The sequence below is a fragment of the Pocillopora damicornis genome, chromosome 7 (genome assembly GCF_964200805.1).
Source record: "Pocillopora damicornis chromosome 7, jaPocDami1.2, whole genome shotgun sequence".
Classification (NCBI taxonomy): Eukaryota; Metazoa; Cnidaria; class Anthozoa; order Scleractinia; family Pocilloporidae; genus Pocillopora; species Pocillopora damicornis.
Window position 1 is genome coordinate 19,703,188 of NC_142676.1, and position 22,574 is coordinate 19,725,761.

At 37.3% G+C, this 22,574-nt stretch overlaps 3 protein-coding genes and 1 long non-coding RNA gene across 4 annotated transcripts; 1 reads left to right on the top strand and 3 right to left on the bottom strand.

The window, feature by feature from the left end:
* The first annotated feature begins 1,075 nt into the window (after nt 1-1,075).
* Nucleotides 1,076-4,512, top strand: LOC149043048 (uncharacterized). The gene is made up of 2 exons (XR_016188092.1): nt 1,076-1,334; nt 3,363-4,512. It is a non-coding gene; the product is annotated as an uncharacterized LOC149043048 (long non-coding RNA).
* A 398-nt stretch (nt 4,513-4,910) lies between these two features.
* On the bottom strand, nt 4,911-9,724 carry LOC149043049 (uncharacterized). The gene has a single exon (XM_089211103.1). The coding sequence runs from the start codon at nt 9,579-9,581 to the stop codon at nt 5,784-5,786; it is 3,798 nt and encodes a 1,265-aa protein (XP_089067229.1). The 5' UTR covers nt 9,582-9,724; the 3' UTR covers nt 4,911-5,783.
* A 2,885-nt stretch (nt 9,725-12,609) lies between these two features.
* Nucleotides 12,610-15,218, bottom strand: LOC113677310 (testis-expressed protein 30). Its single transcript, XM_027194147.2, has 4 exons — nt 15,123-15,218; nt 14,806-15,042; nt 14,101-14,152; nt 12,610-13,677 (listed from the first exon to the last, which is right to left on the bottom strand). Exons 1-4 carry the CDS (start codon nt 15,141-15,143, stop codon nt 13,307-13,309), a joined length of 681 nt encoding a protein of 226 aa, XP_027049948.2. The 5' UTR covers nt 15,144-15,218; the 3' UTR covers nt 12,610-13,306.
* A 456-nt stretch (nt 15,219-15,674) lies between these two features.
* LOC113677220 (uncharacterized) lies at nt 15,675-22,528 on the bottom strand. The gene is made up of 8 exons (XM_027194030.2): nt 22,278-22,528; nt 20,267-21,337; nt 18,957-19,050; nt 18,232-18,278; nt 17,815-17,872; nt 17,217-17,377; nt 16,920-16,981; nt 15,675-16,551 (listed from the first exon to the last, which is right to left on the bottom strand). Exons 1-8 carry the CDS (start codon nt 22,492-22,494, stop codon nt 16,333-16,335), a joined length of 1,929 nt encoding a protein of 642 aa, XP_027049831.2. The 5' UTR covers nt 22,495-22,528; the 3' UTR covers nt 15,675-16,332.
* Between the last annotated feature and the right edge of the window lie 46 nt (nt 22,529-22,574).

Sequence of the window (22,574 nt, forward strand, 5' to 3'; positions counted from 1 at the left end):
TGCTTTACGTAGGATGTCTGACATTGATGCTTCTGTTTACTTAATGCTACCTTACTGGAACTGTAACAATGTAAGGACCACATTTATCTGAGAGAGCTATAGAGCAGATTTGTACTAAAAATATCAGTTTTATTTCAGAGTTCAGAGGTCTAAAAATTGTATTACAACTCAATAAGTTACTACTTTTAACCTGCTGATTTAATCATTGTCAAGTCATGCAAACTTGACTGCAATAAGTATAGGAAATCACATTAAGCAATATTGGCCTAATGTTGGGCATAATGTTTTACTCTGACCTTGGTCTTTGGCATGGACAAGAGGAAAACATAACTTGGTCATCGCTTCCTGATATAGGCTAACACACTCACATGCCAAATACCATAATGTCATGCAATGTTGGCACAAAATTATTTACCTTTATGACTGTCTTCATAATAGCTGGAATGGTACTCCTTGTTCAAACAGACATAGGTCATTGCCAATGACATGTTGGCCAAGATGTGATGCAGGAATTTATGGCAGTGCTCCTTAAACAACCAATGTTGGCACACCACCAAATATTGTTGCAAGATTAGCATACAAAAATAAATTTTGGTCTCAATATATACCATGACAGTTCAGTAACAAATGGTATTGACAAAATCGTTATGAGACATGTTCAGATAGTTTACTGAATTCCATTATTATATGTAGTTGGCAGGTTTGTGTGTCCTTTGAAGCTTGAAAGAGACAGAAAATAGTACAAACGCCAATCCAACCTTTCCTGCTCACCACTTTTCAAAGAACAGACAACAGCATACCAAAACATCAAGCCAGCTACACAGGCTAAATTGCATTTACTGGAAGGTTCATCATCTTTCTGCCATGAACACCGACTGACACCACTGCACAAACCATTCACACATATCTGATATAAGCTCATGATTCACTCTGCCATGTAGCTTTATATGGTCTTATGATAGTTCAGTATCAAATGGCATTGACAAAATCGTTATGAGACATGTTCAGGCAGCGTTTGCACTCAAACCTGATTGATTGAGCCACTATTGCAGATCATTAAAAGACGAGTATCCCTGGTAACGAATGCCTCAAGAGCAGTAAACATGGCTTTCCAAATGTCTTTTGTGTCACCAACGTAAAAGAAAGAAAGAAATTGTTGGGAAAGGTTCTACAAAGTCCAGACTTTGACGCAGAAGATGATTTGAGGTCCGGGATACTCCCTGATAGTGATATTCATTATCACATGTTGGCTTTTACTGTAAACAATGGATATTCATGGCGAGAAGTGACTCTGCTGTGGGAGGTATTTCAAGATTTATGAAACAAATTTCAAGGTGAGCTATTACCAGGATTGGATGCAGATCAACATAAATACAAATGTCTTGAAAAAGCCATTAAAAAGACACATATACCCATGTAATCAATACGAGTTCCATGTAACACTCATGCTTACTTTCAATTCGTCGATTGATGAATGTTGTCGCTGCCGGTGTTATGTGCCACCTAACTATGGATACAAGTCTGGTTAAGGTATTAAACATCATTACCTTAGCCACATATCAGCCTTTCTTTTTTTGATTGTGATTGACTTTGTGCTCAATTATCCCAAACTATCTAAACTCATTCACTGTCTTGTGTACAAATTCAGGACTTGTCGTATACAGAACAAATAATTTGGTCCTATGCAAGAAATATGTCATCAAAATCTTAGGACTGAAAAAAATTATGTAGTTGAATGCTGTGGAAAACAGAATCCAAAGTTCTTGTATGACATAAGATCTTATTGAAACGCTTACGGCTTTGCTTGTGAAAGATCTGATCAGCAAATTTGGAGATTCAATCAAAAGATTTGGACTTGAAGATGGTACATGTTTTAAATTTTTCTGTGGACCTAAATTTAGTCCTAAATTTATGCGTTTCATTTGAAGCAATATTACGCAAAAATCTCCCTTTTTATTCCAAGACTTAAAGCTAAAGTTATACTGATTGGCTGTAAACCTTCCTGTTAATACTCTTCAGGGAAGTGAAATCTAATGACTTATGTTGCAAAGCAGTTTGTCTGTTTGCTGTCAAATGATGATGAGGTGCTTTCCTCTTTGATGAGATGTTATTTAAAGAGACATAAGTTGTAGAAAATGATTACAACTAGTCAACCAGAGCTCTCAAGTCCATTTGCTGGCAAAGAGTGAAATGTCATGGGCATCACCTATGAAGGGTGGGAAGGGAAAGAGGGTATGGGGGCATGTTTCCCAAGAAAATTGGAAAAAAAATTAAATAACTAAGATGTGCATTTCTTTAATCTGAGGGAGAATTTCTGCTGTCAAAAAGTGTGCCAAGTGAGTGCACAGGGAAATTATATTTGGAAGGATAACTAATGTTATAGGTACTTTATGAAAGCTGCAGTTTCCTTTAGCAAAATCAACAGAGTAAATTCAAAACCTTAAAGGAGTGAGCAATAATGGCTTTAGCATGAGAGTGTAAGATTGAATTTGTTTGCATGAGTCTCACACTCAATGTATAAGACTTGAGAGCTCTAAGTCAACTCAACAACAACTCATGTTGTGCTACCTAATTCACCTCAGAACTGTTCTTACTTGAATCAGTCTATTTCAATGTGTATTACGCTCTTCGTCAAGAATGACACATTTTATGGGAACAAAAGTGTAACAATATGCTACAAAAGAAAAAATAGTTGAGCACCTCTATTTCATTATGAAACGGGTGATCATTATAGAGTTGAATCTGTATTAAGTGGCACTGTATTAAACAGTCACCCTGTAATTAAACAGTCAGTTGTCACTGTTTTTCTACCCTTAATTACTATTACAGTAATTTTCACCTCTATTAAGTGGTCATGGTCATCCTGGACTGAGTCCCAGCTTCTGGTTTGTATTGTCTTCTACTTGCAAGTGTTGAACATTCACTTAAGAAGAACCTCTCAAATAAAACTAGGGATAGTACTGAGTTCAAATGTGCTCAACGTAATTAGCAAATTATCTAATTCTTCTTAGAACTGTGGGGACAAATATTATGCACAAACATTGTGCAAGTCAATTGGCCTATAGTTATGACCTAGAAGTTTGGTGTTATGTCACCATTTTGTTGATTTTTTTTTACTGATATTAACTTATAGTCAATACATTTTTTAGGGAGCTTTTGAGTAAACTTTAAATTAAGTGTTCAATTATGGCATAAAATAATGATTGTTACTGTATTTTACTCCTATTCTGTGGAAACTGTGTAAGGGTCTCCTTGCAATTCCCTGTGGGTGGCTGCTTTATACAAGTTGGACTGTATGTTGTTAGCTTTTTCTTCATCAATCACTGTTATTCGACACTGATACTGTTCTCTTTTCTATTTAGGAAAGAGCAACATATCATGAAAATGAAATCCAACAAGCTGTCCAGCAACTGGAGCAGCAGTTTTAGGAGTTTGACCCATCACCAGAAAACTTATCTGCAGAAAATGTAGCCACAATTGTTGCTAAGTTACTGCCAAAAAGGCTGCTGTGACAAGTGCCACTATCGGTTATAAAATTGAAGAAATGCAGGATTCTTTCAAATTCAAGCATTCACAGGCTAGTGTTAGTCAGAAGAATGATAAGGAAGGTGAAAAATCTGCAGATTCCAGTCATTGTTCCAAAGAAAATTCTAGAAAGTAGTGATCTCACTGCACAAGTATACTTTTCAGATGTAAATGTACTTTGGTATGATCTTTTAACTTTCAGAGAAGTTATTTTAGAGAGAATTTCCCATCATTATTTATCACTGGATTAATTGACATTGTGAGCTAATTACATGTAGCTTTACTGACTCTGAGTTGATTTTTCTTCTTTTCAAACTTATGATTGCTAATGCTTTAAATTTCCAATGAACCTCTATCACAACATCCACTTAATTTTTCTTTCCTTTTGCTTAACAGTGAATTGCTAGGTTGCTGATTCTTAGAAGAAACTGTGTGTATGCAAAGGCTTGCAAAATTTGTCCACTACAAAACAAATATAATTTTTGGTATCACTTGGCATTTCTAAACAAATAGAGATATTTCTCAAACAGCTTTGAATAAAGTTTTCTGTAGAATTGAGTGGAAACTGGGAGGAGCCCTGCTCTGCATAAGTGTCTCTGTTCATGAGATTTCCAGGCCTAAGATCTCACTAGTAATTCTCCTTACTGTCTGCCATACAATTCTTATGATGCTAGCTCAAAGAATTTGGTATTGGATCAACTAATATTTCCCTAATGGACATTTCCTTTATTCTCATTACTTGTCAGCTTGACATTGTATTGACATTGTAATGAGAAATTCTGTCTCTATCAGTCATGAGAATTAAAGGTTGTAAAAGAGATTAAAAGATATGTTCAATAAAAGTGTTTGGACACAGAAATTCTAATCACCCACTTTTTCAAAAAAGTTTGTAGAGATCAAAAGCATTCTGAAAAAAGTGTGGAAAGTTACATTTTGATTCTAGTCATGCAAAAATCATTAAAACTGAGAATGAAAGTGCTAAGAAAAGTGTCATGTTTTCTTTTAGCTGCAACAAGTAGAAATCTTTGTGAGGTTTCCTTGCCTCCTCTTCCCATTCTCTTTGCCTGTGGGATTCATTTTTTTTGCTCTCATTTCTTTTCTGTTATTTAATTTTTGTGTGCTGAGATCCACTGATTTCATAAATCTTGCCTTTAAAAAGGTTGATAGGTGTCCTTAAAGTGGCCAGGAACATACCCAAGGAAATATGATACATTGATTTCATGTCACTTGATATTCTACTGTTGGTTCAAGACATGGTGTTGAATTGTTGTTCAGGGTTAAAAGGAGGAGAAAATCGTTTAATTTGAGATAGGGTAAGGATTTTCTTTAGGGATGCTTCATACCCTCACCTTGAGGGCTAAATATATCACCACACAAAGTTGAAATCGGTTTACAAAGTTTATTCTACAATGATAAATTTGAGAGGTTTCGCTCTATTAACAATACCTGGTAAATTAAAATATTAAATGTTCAAGTCTGATGCCTCATCTCCAGATTTTGAACATCAATTCTACAATAATATATGATATCAAACGAATAACAGCCCATAAGTATGTACAAAAATTATATTGATATTCAAAAGAAGTGCAGAAACCTCTCTAAACCAAATTGTTTGAATGTGAGATAATCTTACAGAAATAACCTACAAAAAGGCCTTCTGTCTTTGAAAGGGCGACGATTTGATTAAAAATTTCGTTATAATTCTTTTTTCGATATTTTGCCAGAAGTGTGAAACTACTTGAACCGGTTCGCTTCAACCAAAAAAAAAACTATTGAAAACACGACCAATGAAAAAAAAAACTGTAATCCATCAAGCAATCTGTAGTAGATACACTCATCTGCTCCGCTTAAAATCTCCAGTTACACTTCATGCAATCAAAACATACAGAAGCATGGAGAGAATTTAGGATCAAAACTCACCAATCATAAAATGACGAAGTTTCCTAAGAGGTCCGAGGTTTGATTGTTCTCTCTGCAGTAAGCTTTGTGTTTTTACTTCAATGTTATTCGTTCGTTTATACAAGAAAAATAGTTTGACATCCTTTGTTCTCAATAAACATCTTCATTGGTTCATTTTTCTTCATTTCGATCCGGTTCAAATAATCTCGCTGCTTTGTGCAGAGTTAGTTTTCTCTCATTCACGTTTCTGTTTTGAGTCATTGGGTTTAGTTGTCACTGAGCTGGTTACCTCGCGGATATTTTGAATAGTAAGTGGTTCAAATAATTTAGTTTTAGTTTTAAATTGGAATTGGTGAACCCTAAAAAAATAGCTTACACTTCGACTGGTTATTGCGAAGTAAATTGAGTGCATGTTGCTTAACTTTTTCTGTGATGTCATAATTCTGTGCAAGGTATAATGTTCGTCGCTGACAGTTGTTGTTGTTGTTGATGGCTTCAGCCAAGAGCTGTGCTCCAATGTCTGAAATGTTATTTCTTGTGAGGTCTAACGTGTGTAGCTGACAGTTGTTGTTGTTGATGGCTTCAGCCAAGTGCTGTGCTCCAATGTCTGAAATGTTATTTTGTGAGAGGTTTAACGTGCGTAGCTGACAGTTGTTGTTGTTGATGGCTTCAGCCAAGTGCTGTGCTCCAATGTCTGAAATTTTATTCTTTGTGAGGTATAACGTGCGTAGCTGACAGTTGTTGTAGTTGATGGCGTCAGCCAAGTGCTGTGCTCCAATGTGTGAGATGTTATTGCATGAGAGGTCTAACGCGCGTAGCTGACAGTTGTTGTTGTTGATGGCGTCGGCCAAGTGCTGTGCTCCAATGTGTGAGATGTTATTTCCTGAGAGGTTTAACGTGCGTAGCTGACAGTTGTTGTTGATGGCTTCAGCCAAGTGCTTTGCTCCAATGTGTGAGATGTTATTGCATGAGAGGTGTAACGTGCGTAGCTGACAGTTGTTGTTGTTGTTGATGGCGTCAGCCAAGTGCTGTGCTCCAATGTGTGAGATGTTATTGAATGAGAGGTCTAACCTGTGTAGCTGACAGTTGTTGTTATTGATGGCTTCAGCGAAGTGCTGTGCTCCAATGTGTGAGATGTGATTGAATGAGAGGTCTAACGTGCGTAGCTGACAGTTGTTGTTATTGATGGCTTCAGCCAAGTGCTGTGCTCCAATGTGTGAGATGTTATTGAATGAGAGGTCTAACGTGCGTAGCTGACAGTTGTTGTTGTTGATGGCTTCAGCCAAGTGCTGTGCTCCAATGTCTGAGATGTTATTTAATGAGAGGTCTAACGTGTGTAGCTGACAGTTGTTGTTGTTGTTGATGGCTTCAGCCAAGTGCTGTGCTCCAATGTCTGAGATGTTATTTTGTGTGAGGTATAACGTGCGTAGCTGACAGTTGTTGTTGTTGATGGCTTCAGCCAAGTGCTTTGCTCCAATGTGTGAGATGTTATTATCTGTGAGGTTTAACGTGCGTAGCTGACAGTTGTTGTTGTTGTTGATAGCTTCAGCTAAATACTTTGCTGCTTCATCTGTCAATTGATTTCCTGCGAGGGTTAACCAGCTCAGTTGAGATTCTCTATATTTTAACAATTTACAAATTTCAAAGCAACCTAAGGAATCAATGTTATTGTGACCCAAATTTAAATGTGAAATTTGTGGAACATTAATTACATTTACTAACGAAGAGCAATCAACAGCTGTGAGGTGACAACGATTAAAATTTCCAAAATTAATGTTCAATTGTTGAAGTTTTTCCTGTGCTTCTAACTTCATTCTACTATTTTCGTTTAAACATTTTATTAATGTCATTGCTAAATCTTTTTCGTCGCTAGTTGGCCACCAGGTCAATGTCCTTTCTTCTTCTTTATCTGTCCACTGTTCGATGTAGCTTACTTCTTCAGTTTTCACAGGAAGAAGGTTAGTGATAATTTCGTTTGATAGATGATTTGTATCCTCCATCAATCCTGCTAGAAACTGAAAAACCAGCTGCCATTTGCCGTTCTTGATGTTCTCGGAAACAAAGCTTTTTACTTCTGTTTCACTCATGTTGTTGGCTAGATGCCTCGCAGCGAAAAACTCTTGCATTGTCAAATGAATGAAACAGAATTGTGGTTCACGATTAAGTGGGTCCGTTTTACGGTCGGGTAAGCGGTGAAAAAGAGCGTTTTTTTCCATTCCGCTTACTTCGCTTCCTTTAAGGATCAGCTCTCCTTTTTCGATTCCTTCAAACGCTACTCTTCCTAGTTCGTTGAATTTCTTCAGCACTTCGGTGGGCAAGTCATGTCCGACAGTAAACGGAGTATGGCAAAATTCTCTTGTACATTTAAAATAAAACACCTGCACTGCACTCTCGTATATCGATGTTAATTTGGTAGGGAGGGTAACGTCATCGGAACTTTCGGACTCCATTATTTGTAACAGACTTGTGCAAATGATGAAGCTGTTGACCGGGACATAACATAGCGAGAGCAAATTCATGTTGCTGCTGACGTGTCGCCATAGTGTTTCGCCAACTGTCTTTTTATCTCCGGCCAATTTGTAGACATATTCTTTAACTTGTTCCGATGAAAATCCAAGAATTTCGAACGTTTTGTTCGCAAACGTTTTGTTAAGGTGTTTGATGCTCGACAAAGCCGAAGGTCTCGTGGTGGTCACAATTGAGGCATCTTTTAGGAGTTTCCCGGTCACAAGCCACTGGTAAAGGATTTGGAGCGGCTTTTTCTCTTCAATGTACCTGGGACGAGGAGGTTCTTGGTCCATGTTTGTGTCAAGTTTAAATTCGTCGAATCCGTCAAAAAGTATGAGTACACCTTTAGGGTTCTCAATCAGGTGATTCCAGACCGCGTCATCTAGGTGATTTGTTGGGAAATACTCGGACTGAATCAACAGTTCCCTGAGGCTAAGGTTGTCCTCCGATTTGAATCTTCTGAATTTCACGAAGAAAGCGGCATCAAAAGAGATTTCGGCTTTAAGTGACGCCCAGTTTCTGAGAAGTTTGGTACAAAAAAATGTCTTGCCGATTCCGGCTCGACCGACGATTAACACTTTCTTATTTTTTTTAACATCCAGGAGGTCTTCCAAGCTTTTCGGTTTTGGATTTTTCTCGCGCGACATTGGATACGTTTGGAGTTGTTTCTCTCTGTTCCCAGTAAAGTCATACGTAGCTCTGTCCGGAATCGCATATAGATTTGTATAAATTTGATCCAAGGTCCAATGTTTTAGTATTGTGTTTTCCCCTAGATTACCTGTAAAAGGTGGTTGGAGTTCTAATAGTTCTTCGGTGTCTTGAGAAATTATTTCCTTTGTTTGTTTGATGAATTTCATAAACTTTTGTTTTTGGTGTTGGTTCAGTCTTAGATGGGTATTTAGGAACATTGTGTCTTGCATGAAACCCCTTTCAATGCATGCCCGCGAAATAAGGTAGACGGTTTCAACCAGTATGCCAGCGACATGAATTCCATTTATCACAAGGACAGCGTACATCCAGAAGGTTTTCTTTTCCGCTCGTTGATTGTGACAGTCGTGTAAAGTAGAGTTTTGGGCGTTGTCAGGTAAATTCCTTGGCTGAGTGGTTCCATTGGTTAAATAACAGTTAAACTTCGAGTCAAACTTTAAAGGATAAAGCAACTGAGTTTGTAGGATGATGAAAATTACTCCTAAAACAATTCTGAACAATAGTTGACAGCAGTAAGCAAAAAAGAGCCTGTTTCCAGTTGATGACGCAGTCTCCTGGTCAAGCAGCTGTCTCTCTTGATCATCGTTACGGATGCCTCGCGACAGTTGTTTGACTTTGGCGCTCCCTATTTTAGAGTAAATAGCACATACAAATGCAATAAGGACTAGATTGAAGATTACGAAGCCAAAGATAGGAAAACCGTATTTGTTGTACTGATTCATATATATCTCGTAACATTTTCCACGGACGATGTCGACGTTTTCAATCTTCGCTCCGCCACAGCGAAAATCAGACCTGGACTCGTTAATTTCCATGTCGACGAATATGGCGAGGAAGATGACACTGATCAGAATCCAAAAACCCATAGCCACATAGTGAACTTTGTTGAAAGCTTTTGGATTCAAATATTCAAAAATCTTTTCCACTGATGGGGTTGACATTGTTACTCACTGTTAGAATGCTGATCAATTGTGGAGCTTAAATAACCAGCTAATGCCACCTTGGTCTAATTATAGAGCGTGATAGTACTTTTATTTGATTGGATTTGAAACTTGCAACTGTCAAAACAACGATTGATTATTTATGCATTTTATTGTTTGACGTAAGAAACAGTTGTCAGAAACTGAGACGGATATAGATATTAGCATATGTGGCAATATACGGGACCTCGTTTCCTCCCACCCCCTCCCCCGTGCTTATTTTCATCCCCTTCCTCTTCTCCTTTTCTATTAATGTTGCTGCTGAGATCCTGAAGAGAAACTCGTTATACCGATGTAGCTCATTTTGAAGGTTGAAGACTACACTCTGAGTCGTTAGGTGTGGATATTTCATCTGGGTGGTAATTGTTTGGAAATAAAATTGTAACACTTGGCTGATTCAAGTCACGATTGGTCGAGGTTTTGCATCTGATTAAATTTGAGGGTAGTGTGAGCTTTCCTAACTAATCCCAAAGAGGCTTAGTGAAGCAAGACTGATGCAAATCAAATTATTATCGACTGCGTCGTAAAAATACGGCCCTGTTTCGATCAATGTTCTCATCTTATCACGATCATGATAGGTGTCAGGGTTTAGAACTACGTTGGCACGTTCTTTGTTCTTTAGTGGATGCTCCATGCATTTCTGAGCCGAAAACTCACCGATTAATTGCTTAACTTAAAACGAAGAGGTCATATATCCGAAAATAAACACAATAAGATCAGACAAACAGCTTCCAAGAATCTACCACCACCCTTGTCGAAAACGAGACTGAAGAGATTGCTAAGTTCCGAAACTTCACGTTTTATTTTATAAATCCACTTGATCCCCCTCTCTCTCACACCGTTCAAGTCTCACGCTCTAGTCTCTCTAACTTTAAATATATTATATGATTCTATCGTTAAATCATCTGTCACTTATCGCAAAAAAAATCAACCGGAAATCAATTAACGCTGAATAATCTCTCACACCGTGAAAACCAAGTGATCCTTCCAAAATCCTCTACCCATACCCCTCCCCCCTCTACAGATGATAGTGATGACTCCTCCCTTACTTGGCTCTTTCCGATTTTCTTTGCTGCTTTTTTTAAGTTTTCAATGATAACATTTTTGCAGCTAACTGTATAACAGAATAGCCTGAAAGACTAGGGCAAGGAGTCTTTGGATGGGCAAACAAATTCTCCTTGCCAGCACCTTAGGACATGTATTAAGAATAGTGTGGAGAATATGCATACTGATGTTAGGGTGTAAAGGGTCAAGAAAATGAAAAACGTCTTCCTTTGCAAGTCTTTTATGAGAGGTTATTGACAGACCTGCTAATTCTTTTACAGCAGTTTCACTGATTAAATTTATAATTTTAGTTTTCAAGGAAATTGTCTTTAAGTTGGGCACTGACTTATACAATTTTTTAAGGTGTCAGGGAAACGATAGCGAAATTTATATCATAGAGTTAGGGGAAGGTTTAGGGGCTTAGTACCCGGCGCAAATCTATCCAGATCCAGCTGACTCAACGAGGTAAAAAATGTAATTATACGGCCAAGTTCCGTTCAAGTGTATCAGTCAACCTTTTGTCTGGTTAGCAGGTAATTAAGTGTTAAAAAACTGAGTTGAAAATGTAAATTGGCCACCGCAATTGTTAAAAGGCTGACATTTTGAGTGTCAGCCCTTCATCAGAGGGATAGACAATTGAATAATTTGCAAAGAGCGAATTTAACATTTAAAAAATCCTAAACATCAATCGGCCAACGTGACAAATGTCCCACGCTTTTATCACGTGATAGTTTGATGGTTTTGTTGCCACTTGACTGGTCTCCTTCGCAGCCGCTTTGCTTTAATGACATCCCCCCCTTCCCTTCCTCAAAAAAAAAAAACACTGCCGTGAATAAGACCACTTGATTGGGTCATAGAAAGCAACACAAACTTTAACCTTTGCATGTATATGATTTCAGACCAAATTACAGTCCACTCATTTCAATTAGTATTATACGTCATCAATGAAAATACAAGTATCTAAAGTTGGTGGCTATAATACAAGCCATCAGAATGTTTTAAAACTTGCAACACGGTTGCAAAAAATGTGCAGAACTTGCAACAGGAGTACTGCAACAAAAAATTTAAAGAGAGAAAATTAGTAACCTTGTTAACCACTTATTTGTTTAATACACTTATTAAGTAGCTTAAAAATTACAATGCTCCTGCTTAATTATAGCAACAGCCTGAGTTTTTTTAATAATAAATATTTTAGTAGGTGAAACCATCACCAAGTGTCAAGTTTGGGGAGTACAATGTATCTGATTTCAATTGTATTGAGAGTGTATGTATTAGAACACAGACTTGTTAATCTTGACTGGAGTGTAAATGTAAGTTTCATACAAAGGACAGTGCATAAAAGAGCTGGAATGCTTTTGTGATTAATAAACTGTTATCAAACAGCCACATTATCAGTTTTGTTGTTTATTAAATTTCATTGCTTGTATCCCTTTGAAGTTATTTGTGTGTAATTTTTGCTGCAAATGTTTTTTCCTGAGTGACTTATTAATCTTACATGAAGAATTAATCCAAATATTATTTTTGTTTGACTCTTTAATCCCAATAGTGACTTCAGCATATAATTTCCCCTACAATATCAACCCTGAGACAAATTTTAAGGTCATGAGAATAAAGGAAATGATCACCAAATAAAGCAGCTCTTAGTTGTTAAACAAATTCTCCTTGTCAGCACCTTAAAAAAATGTTTAGCAAACAGTATGAAGAAAATGCGTACAGATATTAGGGTGGAAAGGGTTAATTAAAATATAATATTTGAATAATATTTTGAAACAGAATCTTTCTTTAAAAGAATGGAAATTTTGAAGTCAAAGTCTTATCCATGTAAGAATTACATTTTTGTTTTACATAGGATGTCTGACATTGATGCTTCTATTTTCTTAATGTAACTTCACTGGAACTGCAACAGTGTAAGGACACATTAAGCTGGAGAAAGCTATAGAGCAGATTTGTAGTAAAAATATTAGTTTTATTTCAGAGTTCAGAAGTCTAAAAATTATATTACAACTCAATAAATTATTACTATTAACCTGCTGATTTCATCATTGTCAAGCTGTGCCAACTTGATTGTGATAATCTGATGTATTACATTGAGCAATATTGGCCCATGGTGGGTATGTTTTACTCTGTGACCTTTGTCTATGGCATGGACAAGAGGAAAACATAATTTGGTCATCACTTCCTGATATAGGCCAACACATGCACATGCCAAATACCATAATATCATGCAATGTTGGGACAATATTATTTACTATAGACTGTCTCCATAGTAGCTCGAATGGTACTCGTTGAACAGACATAGGTCATTTCCAATGACATGTTGGCCAAGATGTGATGCAGGGATTTATGGCAGTGCTCCTTAAACAACCAATGTTGGCACACCACCAAATATTGTTGCAAGATTGGCATACAAAAATAAATTTTGGTCTTATCATATACCATGACAGTTCAGTAACAAATGGCATTGACAAAATCGTTTTAAGACATGTTCAGGTAGTTTGCTGAATTCCATCAGTCTGTGTAGTTGGCAGGTTTGTGTGTCCTTCGAAGCTTGAAAGAGACATAAAATAGTACAAATGCCAATCCAAACTTTGCTACTCACCGCTACAGCTACACAGGCTAAATTGCATTTATTGGAAGGTTCATCATCTTTCTGCCATGAACACCGACTGACACCATTGCACAAACCATTCACACATATCTGATATTAGTTCATGATTCACTCTGCCACGCAGCTTTAGTTCATGGTCTGCACCTTCCACCCAGTGCATTTTCCAGTCATTTGCCATTCTGTTCAGAGCTGTATCCATTAAATCAGGCCTGCAGTATGGATCTTTTCTGCCACTTATAAACAATGCAGGCAATCCAAGATGGAGAAGTGAAGATACTCGAATCTCCGAGGTCTTACGTGGAGGATGTAAAGGGTATGACAAACAACCAACGCCAAATACAAAGTTTGTGGTCAAACTACTGTTTGAAGCTACCTCAGCAGCAACACGTGCACCCATTGAACGGCCTATAAACAAACGCAAATTCAAAACCATCATTTTGCAAGGGGCATGGCAGGGTTTATTCCTGCATGATGTGGTGACAGGAGAACATTGTAAAATTGTCAGTGAGGAGAAAATAAATTATCAACATCTGAAGAAAAAATCGCTCAGATCATCAAAATAAGCTGGTGAACAACAACCTGCATTGGATTTCATGTCAGTTTGATGTTTCCTTTTTTACTATGATCCAATCCATGATCTAATACGCTGCATGATCCCAGCTGTGATCACATCCATGATGTGATCTGTGATAAGATCTGTGTTTTGTCGACACTGGTGTCATAGCTAAAGAATTCACAAGCCTCCCATCTCTAATTCCTAATAAACAACCTGCATAGACCATCTGGTTTCCTTACCAAAGAGCTATTATGTATGAGAACATTATGTACCTGCTATGATGCACATGTTGATTGGAAACTCTTCAAAATTCCTCAGGAACTCCTACAAATACAACATTCAATTATAATTTAACTCTTAAATATGACTGTGAAAATATGAAAATCATATATCTGCACTGCGGTAAAAGAAACGAATAGAAGTAATCCTCACATTTATGAACACTGCTGAACTAGTAGTTGAAATAAGTCAAGGATCACTCATATTCGTTTCTTCAATCGCAGTGCACACATATGATTTTCATATATTCAAAGTCATTATTCACCACTTGGATGGTTTATTTGGATCCAACATAATGACCAGCTCCCAGTTGGCTTGTTAGATCAGTTGGTAGAGTGCTACACCAGTATCGCAGAGGTCATGGGTTCAAATCCCGTACGGGCCTGAATTTTTGTCAGGCCTTATTTCAACTTCTAGTTCAGTAGTGTTCATAACTGCGAGGACTGGTTATATTCGTTTCTTAAGTATGAGTTTTTGCTGAGATTATAAATAGTAGGAAGAAAGTAGCTCTAATTATTGAGTTTAGAGCAGCAGTCAGAGAAAAAAATCGTGCAGTTTGTAGGTGTTAAACTAAACCAATCCGTAAATTAAGTAAACAAAAGCGACATTCTTGACTCCGTGTCGTAAATTACATTACAAAGCTCGTACCACGTTACAATTAATTAATCGCCAACCACGAACAAGAAAGTTACTCTCACCACAACTGCTGTGAAACACTGTATCCTATACTTGAAGTTTCTTGTCCTGCAGGTGAATCTCAAACACAGTATTCCCGTGCTTGCGAGATGAGCAGCTAGTTTCTCCAGATGGAGGTAATTCATATCCCCTCCGGCCCCGTGTGTCAGAATCACAGCACAACCGTTCCACGACGCCTCGCATGGAAAATTAAACACGCCATCCAGTTCACGATCTTCAACTGGAATTTTAACTATAACCTGTTTAATACAAATAGAGAAGGCAATGAACGAACAGAATCAGCTACAGGGGAATTTTTTATATGCAGATCGGTACATACCTTCCGCAGATTGCGCGCCATGTTTCTTGTTGCTATGCACACAGGAAAGACTGGTCCCCAGTGCAATGGAAGAATTGCGTCTAACCCTTAATTAATGGGAAAAATATTCATCCCCTCTCACGTGGCACTCTGCGCTCGTCTTAAGACGTTCGCCAGAAACGCAAAAAAGTCGCGCCGGTTCTGCAGGCAAGGATGTACTTAAAATTGGACACCCAAAAGTCCTCTTCCTGGCCATTAAGTGACCTGCGTTCGTTTGTCCAGTAACGACAGGACTTTATAAATAGGAAACGAGTTTTAAGAATTAAAATATTGTACGTCTTTTAGAAACATTGCAAGGGCACCTCATGGTGCGAAATGTTTTGAACGCAGTTTAGACAAAGATCGCAGTAAATTATGCATCCCACTTTGTTGGACGAAAGATTGTGCCGTTCGAGATACCCCACAGGCATAGCCACGGATGATCGAGTATCCTCTGAGAGAGTAATCAGGCGATCTCTATAGATTGAATTGCAAATAGATGAACATGATGCAAAAGTAACTATCACAAGGAAGTATAAAAAACTCTTTTTAATAAATTCAACATAAACCAGGAAATGAGCTCTACAAATCCATTAACTTTAATTTCTTAAATATATTCGAGGTCACAGTACGGTTTATTACAGTACATTACAAAATTGAGGTGAGGTAAACTAATTAAGGACCTCTCTCCTCTTTGTGTTTTACTCATTCATAAATGCTAATGACTTTCTAGTCTAGGAAAAATATTGAATGTAAATTTACTATATTTGCTTTTAATTTCTTCTAACATTTCTGCTACAGTGTGCATATATGTGACAGTTAGACATTTGGGGTTGTGATGTTTAGCGACCACCCTAGTCAAATGAATATTCCTGACATGATTTTACCTTTGAATATCGGAATTACGTATCAGTATAATCCGTGCCGTTTCTTGAGATGTTATTATTATTTTTAGGTGATGTTAGAAGATTACTAATGCGCAATCGCCACACTTTGCTTTACTGTGATTGGCTTGATGGAGAACTACACCACCTAATCAACCAATCCGATGTAAGCCTTGCTCTGGTTGAGCGTCAATGTTCCACATTTTCAAGCGATATGATGCAACCGCAACCTTGACCACCACTTAGTCACGGGTGTTTTCCTGCGCCTGACTCCCGTTACGGAGAGGGAAAAAAAATGTTTGGTTCTCTCAGTACTTGGCAAGTTCTTTATCTAACTCATCCAGATCCGCCAGAGCTTGATCGCTCAATCTTTTGTCCTCTTCAATCTTCTGCTTACGTTCATACTCTCTCTGCAGGGCCTGTCTGTACTCCTCGTGCCTCATCACAACCTGTTCCACTTCTTTTTTGTACAATCGTTTCAGCATAGTCTGCCAACAATCAAGCTCCGCGTAACGAAACAAATCCCACTGAAAAAGCACGTGGGAAAAAAAAATTTTAAGATGTGAATAATAGGAACGTTAATCGTGCAAAATTTTACGACGTGAAAGATAGGCACGCACAGCATGCAAAGCAAAATTGAAAGGTGTCTTGAAGAAATCACGTAACACACAGCTGCTGAAGAAACGCGAATAATAAAAAAAATTGATTAATGAATGATCTTATTCGAGCCCTTAAAACATGAATAAACCGTAAGTTACTTCTCCAGTGTTCTTAAATGCTAACCACATGAGAGTTGAACTAGATAAGTGATCATAACCAACTTATACTAAGTTTTTGCACAGAGAATGATTATTCTATTTTTTATAGTGCCTTAAAAGTTGCATATAAATCTTACCTTTAGAAAACAGTCATAATCTGGGCTAGCCTTTGCATAAATTTGCAGCCATTCAGGTATTTCTGGTTAAAACAAAACAAAGCAAACCAATGTTATGAAATAAATAATTAGACTTGCAGACAATATACATGTGAAGAAACAATCTTTGTAGGTAACCTGGCTCCTACAGGATTTGAACCCATGCCTCCCAGATACTGGTTGGGAAGAGGAGGATGGCATGGGTTAGAGTTCTGTCAAAGCCTGAATTTTTTGTCTTATAAAAAGTAATCCTATTTGTCAAGCTTTCAATCAGTATACCTTCACTAATATATGGATTTGCTGGCACTAAGGGATTCTGTGCAGGAATGGCTTGTGATTCTGGACGTCCTCCATCTGACACTCTCCTCTCCTGCTGCTGTTGGTGTTGGATGAACTGCGTTTTCACTGGATGTTCATACTGTGTTATCTTTGTGTTATGGCTAGGTAATAAGATAGACCTGTTGAATGAGACTAACCCTTTGACCCCTCATAGAGACTAGCATCTAATTTCTCCTTACAACATCAACCCTCAATCACATATTAAGGTTACAAGAATAAAGGAAATGATCACCACCAACAGAACTTCTTGATTGTTAAACAAATTCTCCTTGCCAGCACCTTTGGAAATGTATAGAAAAGAGTATGGAGAACATGCATACTTGTGTCAGGGTGTGAAGTGTTAACCCTTTGTGGGATAGTGAGCCATAAAGCATGTTTCCAGTTTGCTATAACTTTTAAGTCTGTTTCAGGCTCTCAATCAAAAATATAATGAGGGACTACTGTAGTGGTTGCTGAGTTTGCTAAATACTGTCAGCACTGAATTTGCAATCAATCAAACATCATTCAATTCATTCATAATTAATATCCTTTTACATACTTGACGTAATAGACTCCAAAGTTAGGAGATTCAATTTTTTCCCAGCCATCTGGTAAACCTGAAAATAAATTTTCAAATTACTCTTTTTTTTCAGTTATACATTAACTGCTATGCTTACAGATCAAATACTATCGAAGTTGAGCAATTTATGTATGTTCTATTAAGTTAACTGAAAAAGAAATGAAGGGGATAAGTTCATAGAGAAACTGTGGTACTGGGTCTGTCTGTCTGTGTCTGTGTCTGTGTCAGTGTGTGGGAGGGGGGTGGATATTACAAGATAATATGGTTTTAAGAACTGGGTTGATAATGTGAATTGACGACTGTAAAGAGATTCCAAAGCTGATGTTTAGTCCATATACACATGTAATTTAAGAACTCAGCTGATAACACTAACTTATCTTCAAAAAAATTCTGTACCTGCTTTCTCAAGTGGGTGACACCAATCTGTTGTTTCTGTGTTGTGACTAAAACAAAATGGAGATTTGATAACATTGAAGTATGAATTGTTACAACTGTTTCTTCAGTTGCTCTAAGACACATGAACATTCATATAACAAAAAAATTGAAATACAGCTTGATGAATTCAAGCTAAATGACCTAGACAAACAAGTCTTTGAAACAAAGAAAACTGTTGAGACTATCAATAAAGTTAGAATGTCGCTGCATCAAGAAAAACAAGCTAGAATTGCTAAATCATGAGAAGCAATGGAAATAATTTTTAATTATGGTCTTGTAGTTTGCTGATATATCCTGTTCTTCAATGTGATTGGTCACACAATAAAAATTATTTAAATAATGGGAATGGGATGATGGAAATAAAAAATGGGAATAGTGATGGGAATTTGGCAGTAAGCATGCCACAAGATGGCTCTCCTTGTCCACAAGTACCATTGGAATTTGTAATGTTGGTTTTTGTGGGGGAAGGAAAACTAGAGGAGCTGGAGAAAGACTTCCAGAGCAAGGACAAGAACATACAAGTCATATTCAAATGCCAAATGTTGTTGCACCCATCTGGGAATCAAACCCAGGCCAACCAAATGAGAGATGAGCACTCTCACCACTGTGCTATCTTCACTCCTGAAATATCCCAACTTTTTTAAGGTATTACACTTTTCTAAGTTAGTTGATATTGGTTAACTTACTCTATGTAATATTTTCTCCCATCTGGAGTCCATGACACTTGGAACCCAGGAGGAAGAGACAGATCTAATTCGTTGAGTTGACTGCCATTAAACACTAGAGGAAGAAAAACATTGTTTAAAAAAAATAATAACAACAACAATAAAACAAAAGTGACCAAGAGAAAACAAAACTAGGTAGTCACTTTTTGTAAATTTTTCCCTTAACCCTTTGGGCCCCTAAGAGTGACTAGCATATAATTTCTCCCTTTGATGTCACCTCTGAATCACACAATTAGGTCACCAGAATAAAGGAAATGATCACCAATTAAAAAAGCTCTTGATTATTGAACAAATTCTCCTTATCAACACCTAAGGAAATGTATAGAGGACAGTATAGAGAATATGCATATTGATGTTAGGGTGTAAAGGGTTCAAGTGAGATTTAATGGGCACAATTTGAATGAACCTCGATCAACTAAGAGCTAATAATCAACTAAAAAGACCAGGAATGTATGACAACAACCTCTTTCAAAATTACCAAATTTCTTTCATATATTTAGAAGTGACAATGCAGAAGAATCACACTGACTGGAACTCCCAAGGGAATTGAAAAATGGTTTGAATTAGCAGGAATTCAAATTATTTGGATTGGTGTTAAATTTCAATTATCCTAATAGTAATTAATAAGGGAATGTGTTTTTTTTTTTCTATTCTTGCACAATCAACAATCATTTTCAAACATTAAGTCTGTTTTATAAGAGCTTTTTGATAAGAACATTTAGTTTGGGAAGTTAGGCTAAACACATTACGTTTTCAAAACTCTTATCATGTTATAATCAATTAAGCACTGTATCAGGCTAGCACTACTTGCATAGTCCATTAATCAAAGCTGTCATTCAGCTATGTTCTGAGACTTTGACAATTATTGACAGACATTTTTACTTAAAGATCTAGTTATCAAAATGTAAATGTGAGCTAAGGGAAAGTGAAATAGTTAAAGTAAACAGGGAGTTCAAGCAAACTGAGCTTGAGTTAGTTGATAGTAAATAACAAAAAAATGGGGTCAAATCCAGGGAAATTGCATTTTGTTCTAGTGTGCAAGGAGTTTCAGTCAACCAGGTTCAAGTTTGTGGGGTCTTACTGTATCATAAGAGGGTGGTATGGCTCTGACACCAATAAGCATTTTTAAATGTCAAGAGTTTTTAACATGAGCCTTTAGCTCACAAGATTGTGCAAACACTTTCCCTGTATTCAACATTAAATTAACTTTTACATTCTATTCCATTCTAATGAACTACTCAAAAATTACAAACCACAACATTTCTCCTCGCCTAAATTCTTTTTGTCATTCATGTTGCCAGAGGGGAAGAACTTCTCACCAAATCTCCCTTGCTGCATGGTGACAGGTCCTTGTGGTTTTGCCACAGATTCAGCCTGTGATGTATAGATTCCCTGACCTCTGCCAGAAAATGTAGAACCATTTTCTCCATAAGTAAACAACTCACTTCCATTTTCACTAAACCCATTGTTTGTGGATGCAGCACCCTGATTTGTATAGAATCCAAACCTTTGCGATGCAGCTTCTGACATGTAAGGCTCACCATAAGACAGATCATAACTGATTGAATCTTGAGCATTTGAGAATGGCTTTCCACCATATGCATTGTACAGTCCTTTGTTACCATACAAATTTGAAACATTCTTCGGTGCATTCTGTGCATAACTGTAGCCACCAGGACTCAAATTTGATTCACTCATGACTTTCTTGTCCACTTTAAGCTTAGGAGGTCCATTAGCTAATCTACTGTCCAGAGAAACACTATCTCCCGAAGGCCCAGGGAGTGCCCTGAAATGACTGTAAGATGGAGGATGTCTGTAGTTTGATTCCTCAAGATTATAGAATGCACTGTAATCACCAGCCATTTTTCCTGCCCTGTGGGAGTAGAAACTAGCTCCATCAAACTTTGACATGGTGTCCACAGGCTCTCTATAAGGAGGAGGATGTCGATACTTATCCAAAGGGCTCATAGAGTGTTCCATTTGCTCAGGATATGGAGGTGGGTGTCGGTATCCCGATTTTGTAGCCTCTGGGGGTGTTTTGTCAGTAGTACAAGTCTGACATGACTCTGCAGTCATCTGTAGTCTTTGTACTACTTCTAAAATATCACCCATATTATTGTTTCTACTGTTTTCAAAACTGGATTGTGACAATCTTTCTCCAGCATCTGGTAAATCAGGGTGCAGGTGAGAACTGTGTGTTCTATTTGGATTGCTGTCATGAGCAACCATTACAATACCAGCATTATCAGTGCTAGCACAGTCCATGATGAAGGATTCTGAAATATCTGTTTCTGAGAGTACTGACTGGAAGCAAGGTGTTGATGCACATCTCTTCAAGCGCTCTTGACAAATAAAATAGAAAGATGGGGCAAATATGAATATATGAGAAGTTGGATACATAAAAAATACTTGTTCATGTAATTGAAAAATGCCACATGGTCTTGTCTACATGGGACAAGTTTAAAGAATGAAAAATATTAACTCAATCCGAAAAAATACAAGTGGATTTCTACATAAAGAATTCTTCCAAATTATGATCTTGGGAAATTTTTCGCCAGACACCACAGCATGAGAAAAACGTCTGAACAACTGTTTCAAGGCCACACATTGATACTATATTGATTAAATTAAGAGGCAATATCATAATATTTCTGGTCATTTTTCCGACCTAGAAATTACACAATGACTATAGTGTGAAAATATTGATTCATCAAACCAATATATATAGCAGTGACTCTGAAACGTGCACTAAAAATTCAACCTTTCTTTCGGTACATAACTGTCTATCTTAGTTTTTTGTTTCTATATCGCACCTCTTGCAATGCTGAAAGAAAAGCTATTCAAAGAATTCAATAAGGCATGCCGTGCGATAATCAATTCCTAAACAAAAATGTTACTAGGAAAGAGAGCGTTTGGTTTTACCACATTTTTAGAGAAAACTAATTTCTTCAATTGAAAATATTTGACTTCTATAAAATAACACTGCAGCAAGATCGCTATCTTCTGATATAAACAATAGAATGAAGAGATATTTTCCTGAAACAACAATTTCGAGTATGTGATACACTCGAATCAGAGTTGAATGGTCCAAATTGCCTCGGGCAGTTTTCTTTATACATACGATCGAAATAAACACATGGTTGGAATAAACAGTTGTCGAACCGAAAATCAGCGACGTATCTTGCAAATGCTACACAACCTAATTTAGCGATCTTTTCCAATAAGAAGAATAAAACTTCTTGATGATACATTCCCATCGGAAAAGCGGATTTGACAACGTACCCTCAAGAATTTCAGTTGTGTTTTCACGCTTCTTGTATTTGCCTTGTAGCCGTTCTTTGCCTCCTTTTCCTTTCTTCTTTACGAAGTACTTTCTTAAGAAGGGCATCTTCATTCTCGTTGACGATCCCAGCAGGTTCGTTCCTTCAAATATTTCGACAACAAAATTCCATCCTTTCCCACCACATAATTTTTGAGTAATGCCTAAAATTGTAAACATGTAATGTATCTTCTCGGGTGATTGTGCAGTGAAGGGACTAGTGATGAAATTCCGATGATTCATCGATTGCAAAATTTCCG

Bases quoted from the DNA above. Each gene is read 5' to 3' on its own strand.
- LOC149043049 (XM_089211103.1), bottom strand. From the start codon at position 9,581: ATGTCAACCCCATCAGTGGAAAAGATTTTTGAATATTTGAATCCAAAA.
- LOC113677310 (XM_027194147.2), bottom strand. From the start codon at position 15,143: ATGGCGCGCAATCTGCGGAAG. The intron at 15,043-15,122 runs GTATGTACCGAT...TGTATTAAACAG, and splicing joins TGGCGCGCAATCTGCGGAAG to GTTATAGTTAAAATTCCAGT. The intron at 13,678-14,100 runs GTACATAATGTT...GTTTGTTTATAG, and splicing joins CAACATGTGCATCATAGCAG to GCCGTTCAATGGGTGCACGT.
- LOC113677220 (XM_027194030.2), bottom strand. From the start codon at position 22,494: ATGTTTACAATTTTAGGCATTACTCAAAAATTATGTGGTGGGAAAGGA. The intron at 21,338-22,277 runs GTACGTTGTCAA...TTATTTGTCAAG, and splicing joins CACAACTGAAATTCTTGAGG to AGCGCTTGAAGAGATGTGCA. The intron at 17,873-18,231 runs GTACAGAATTTT...ATTTATTTTCAG, and splicing joins TCACCCACTTGAGAAAGCAG to GTTTACCAGATGGCTGGGAA.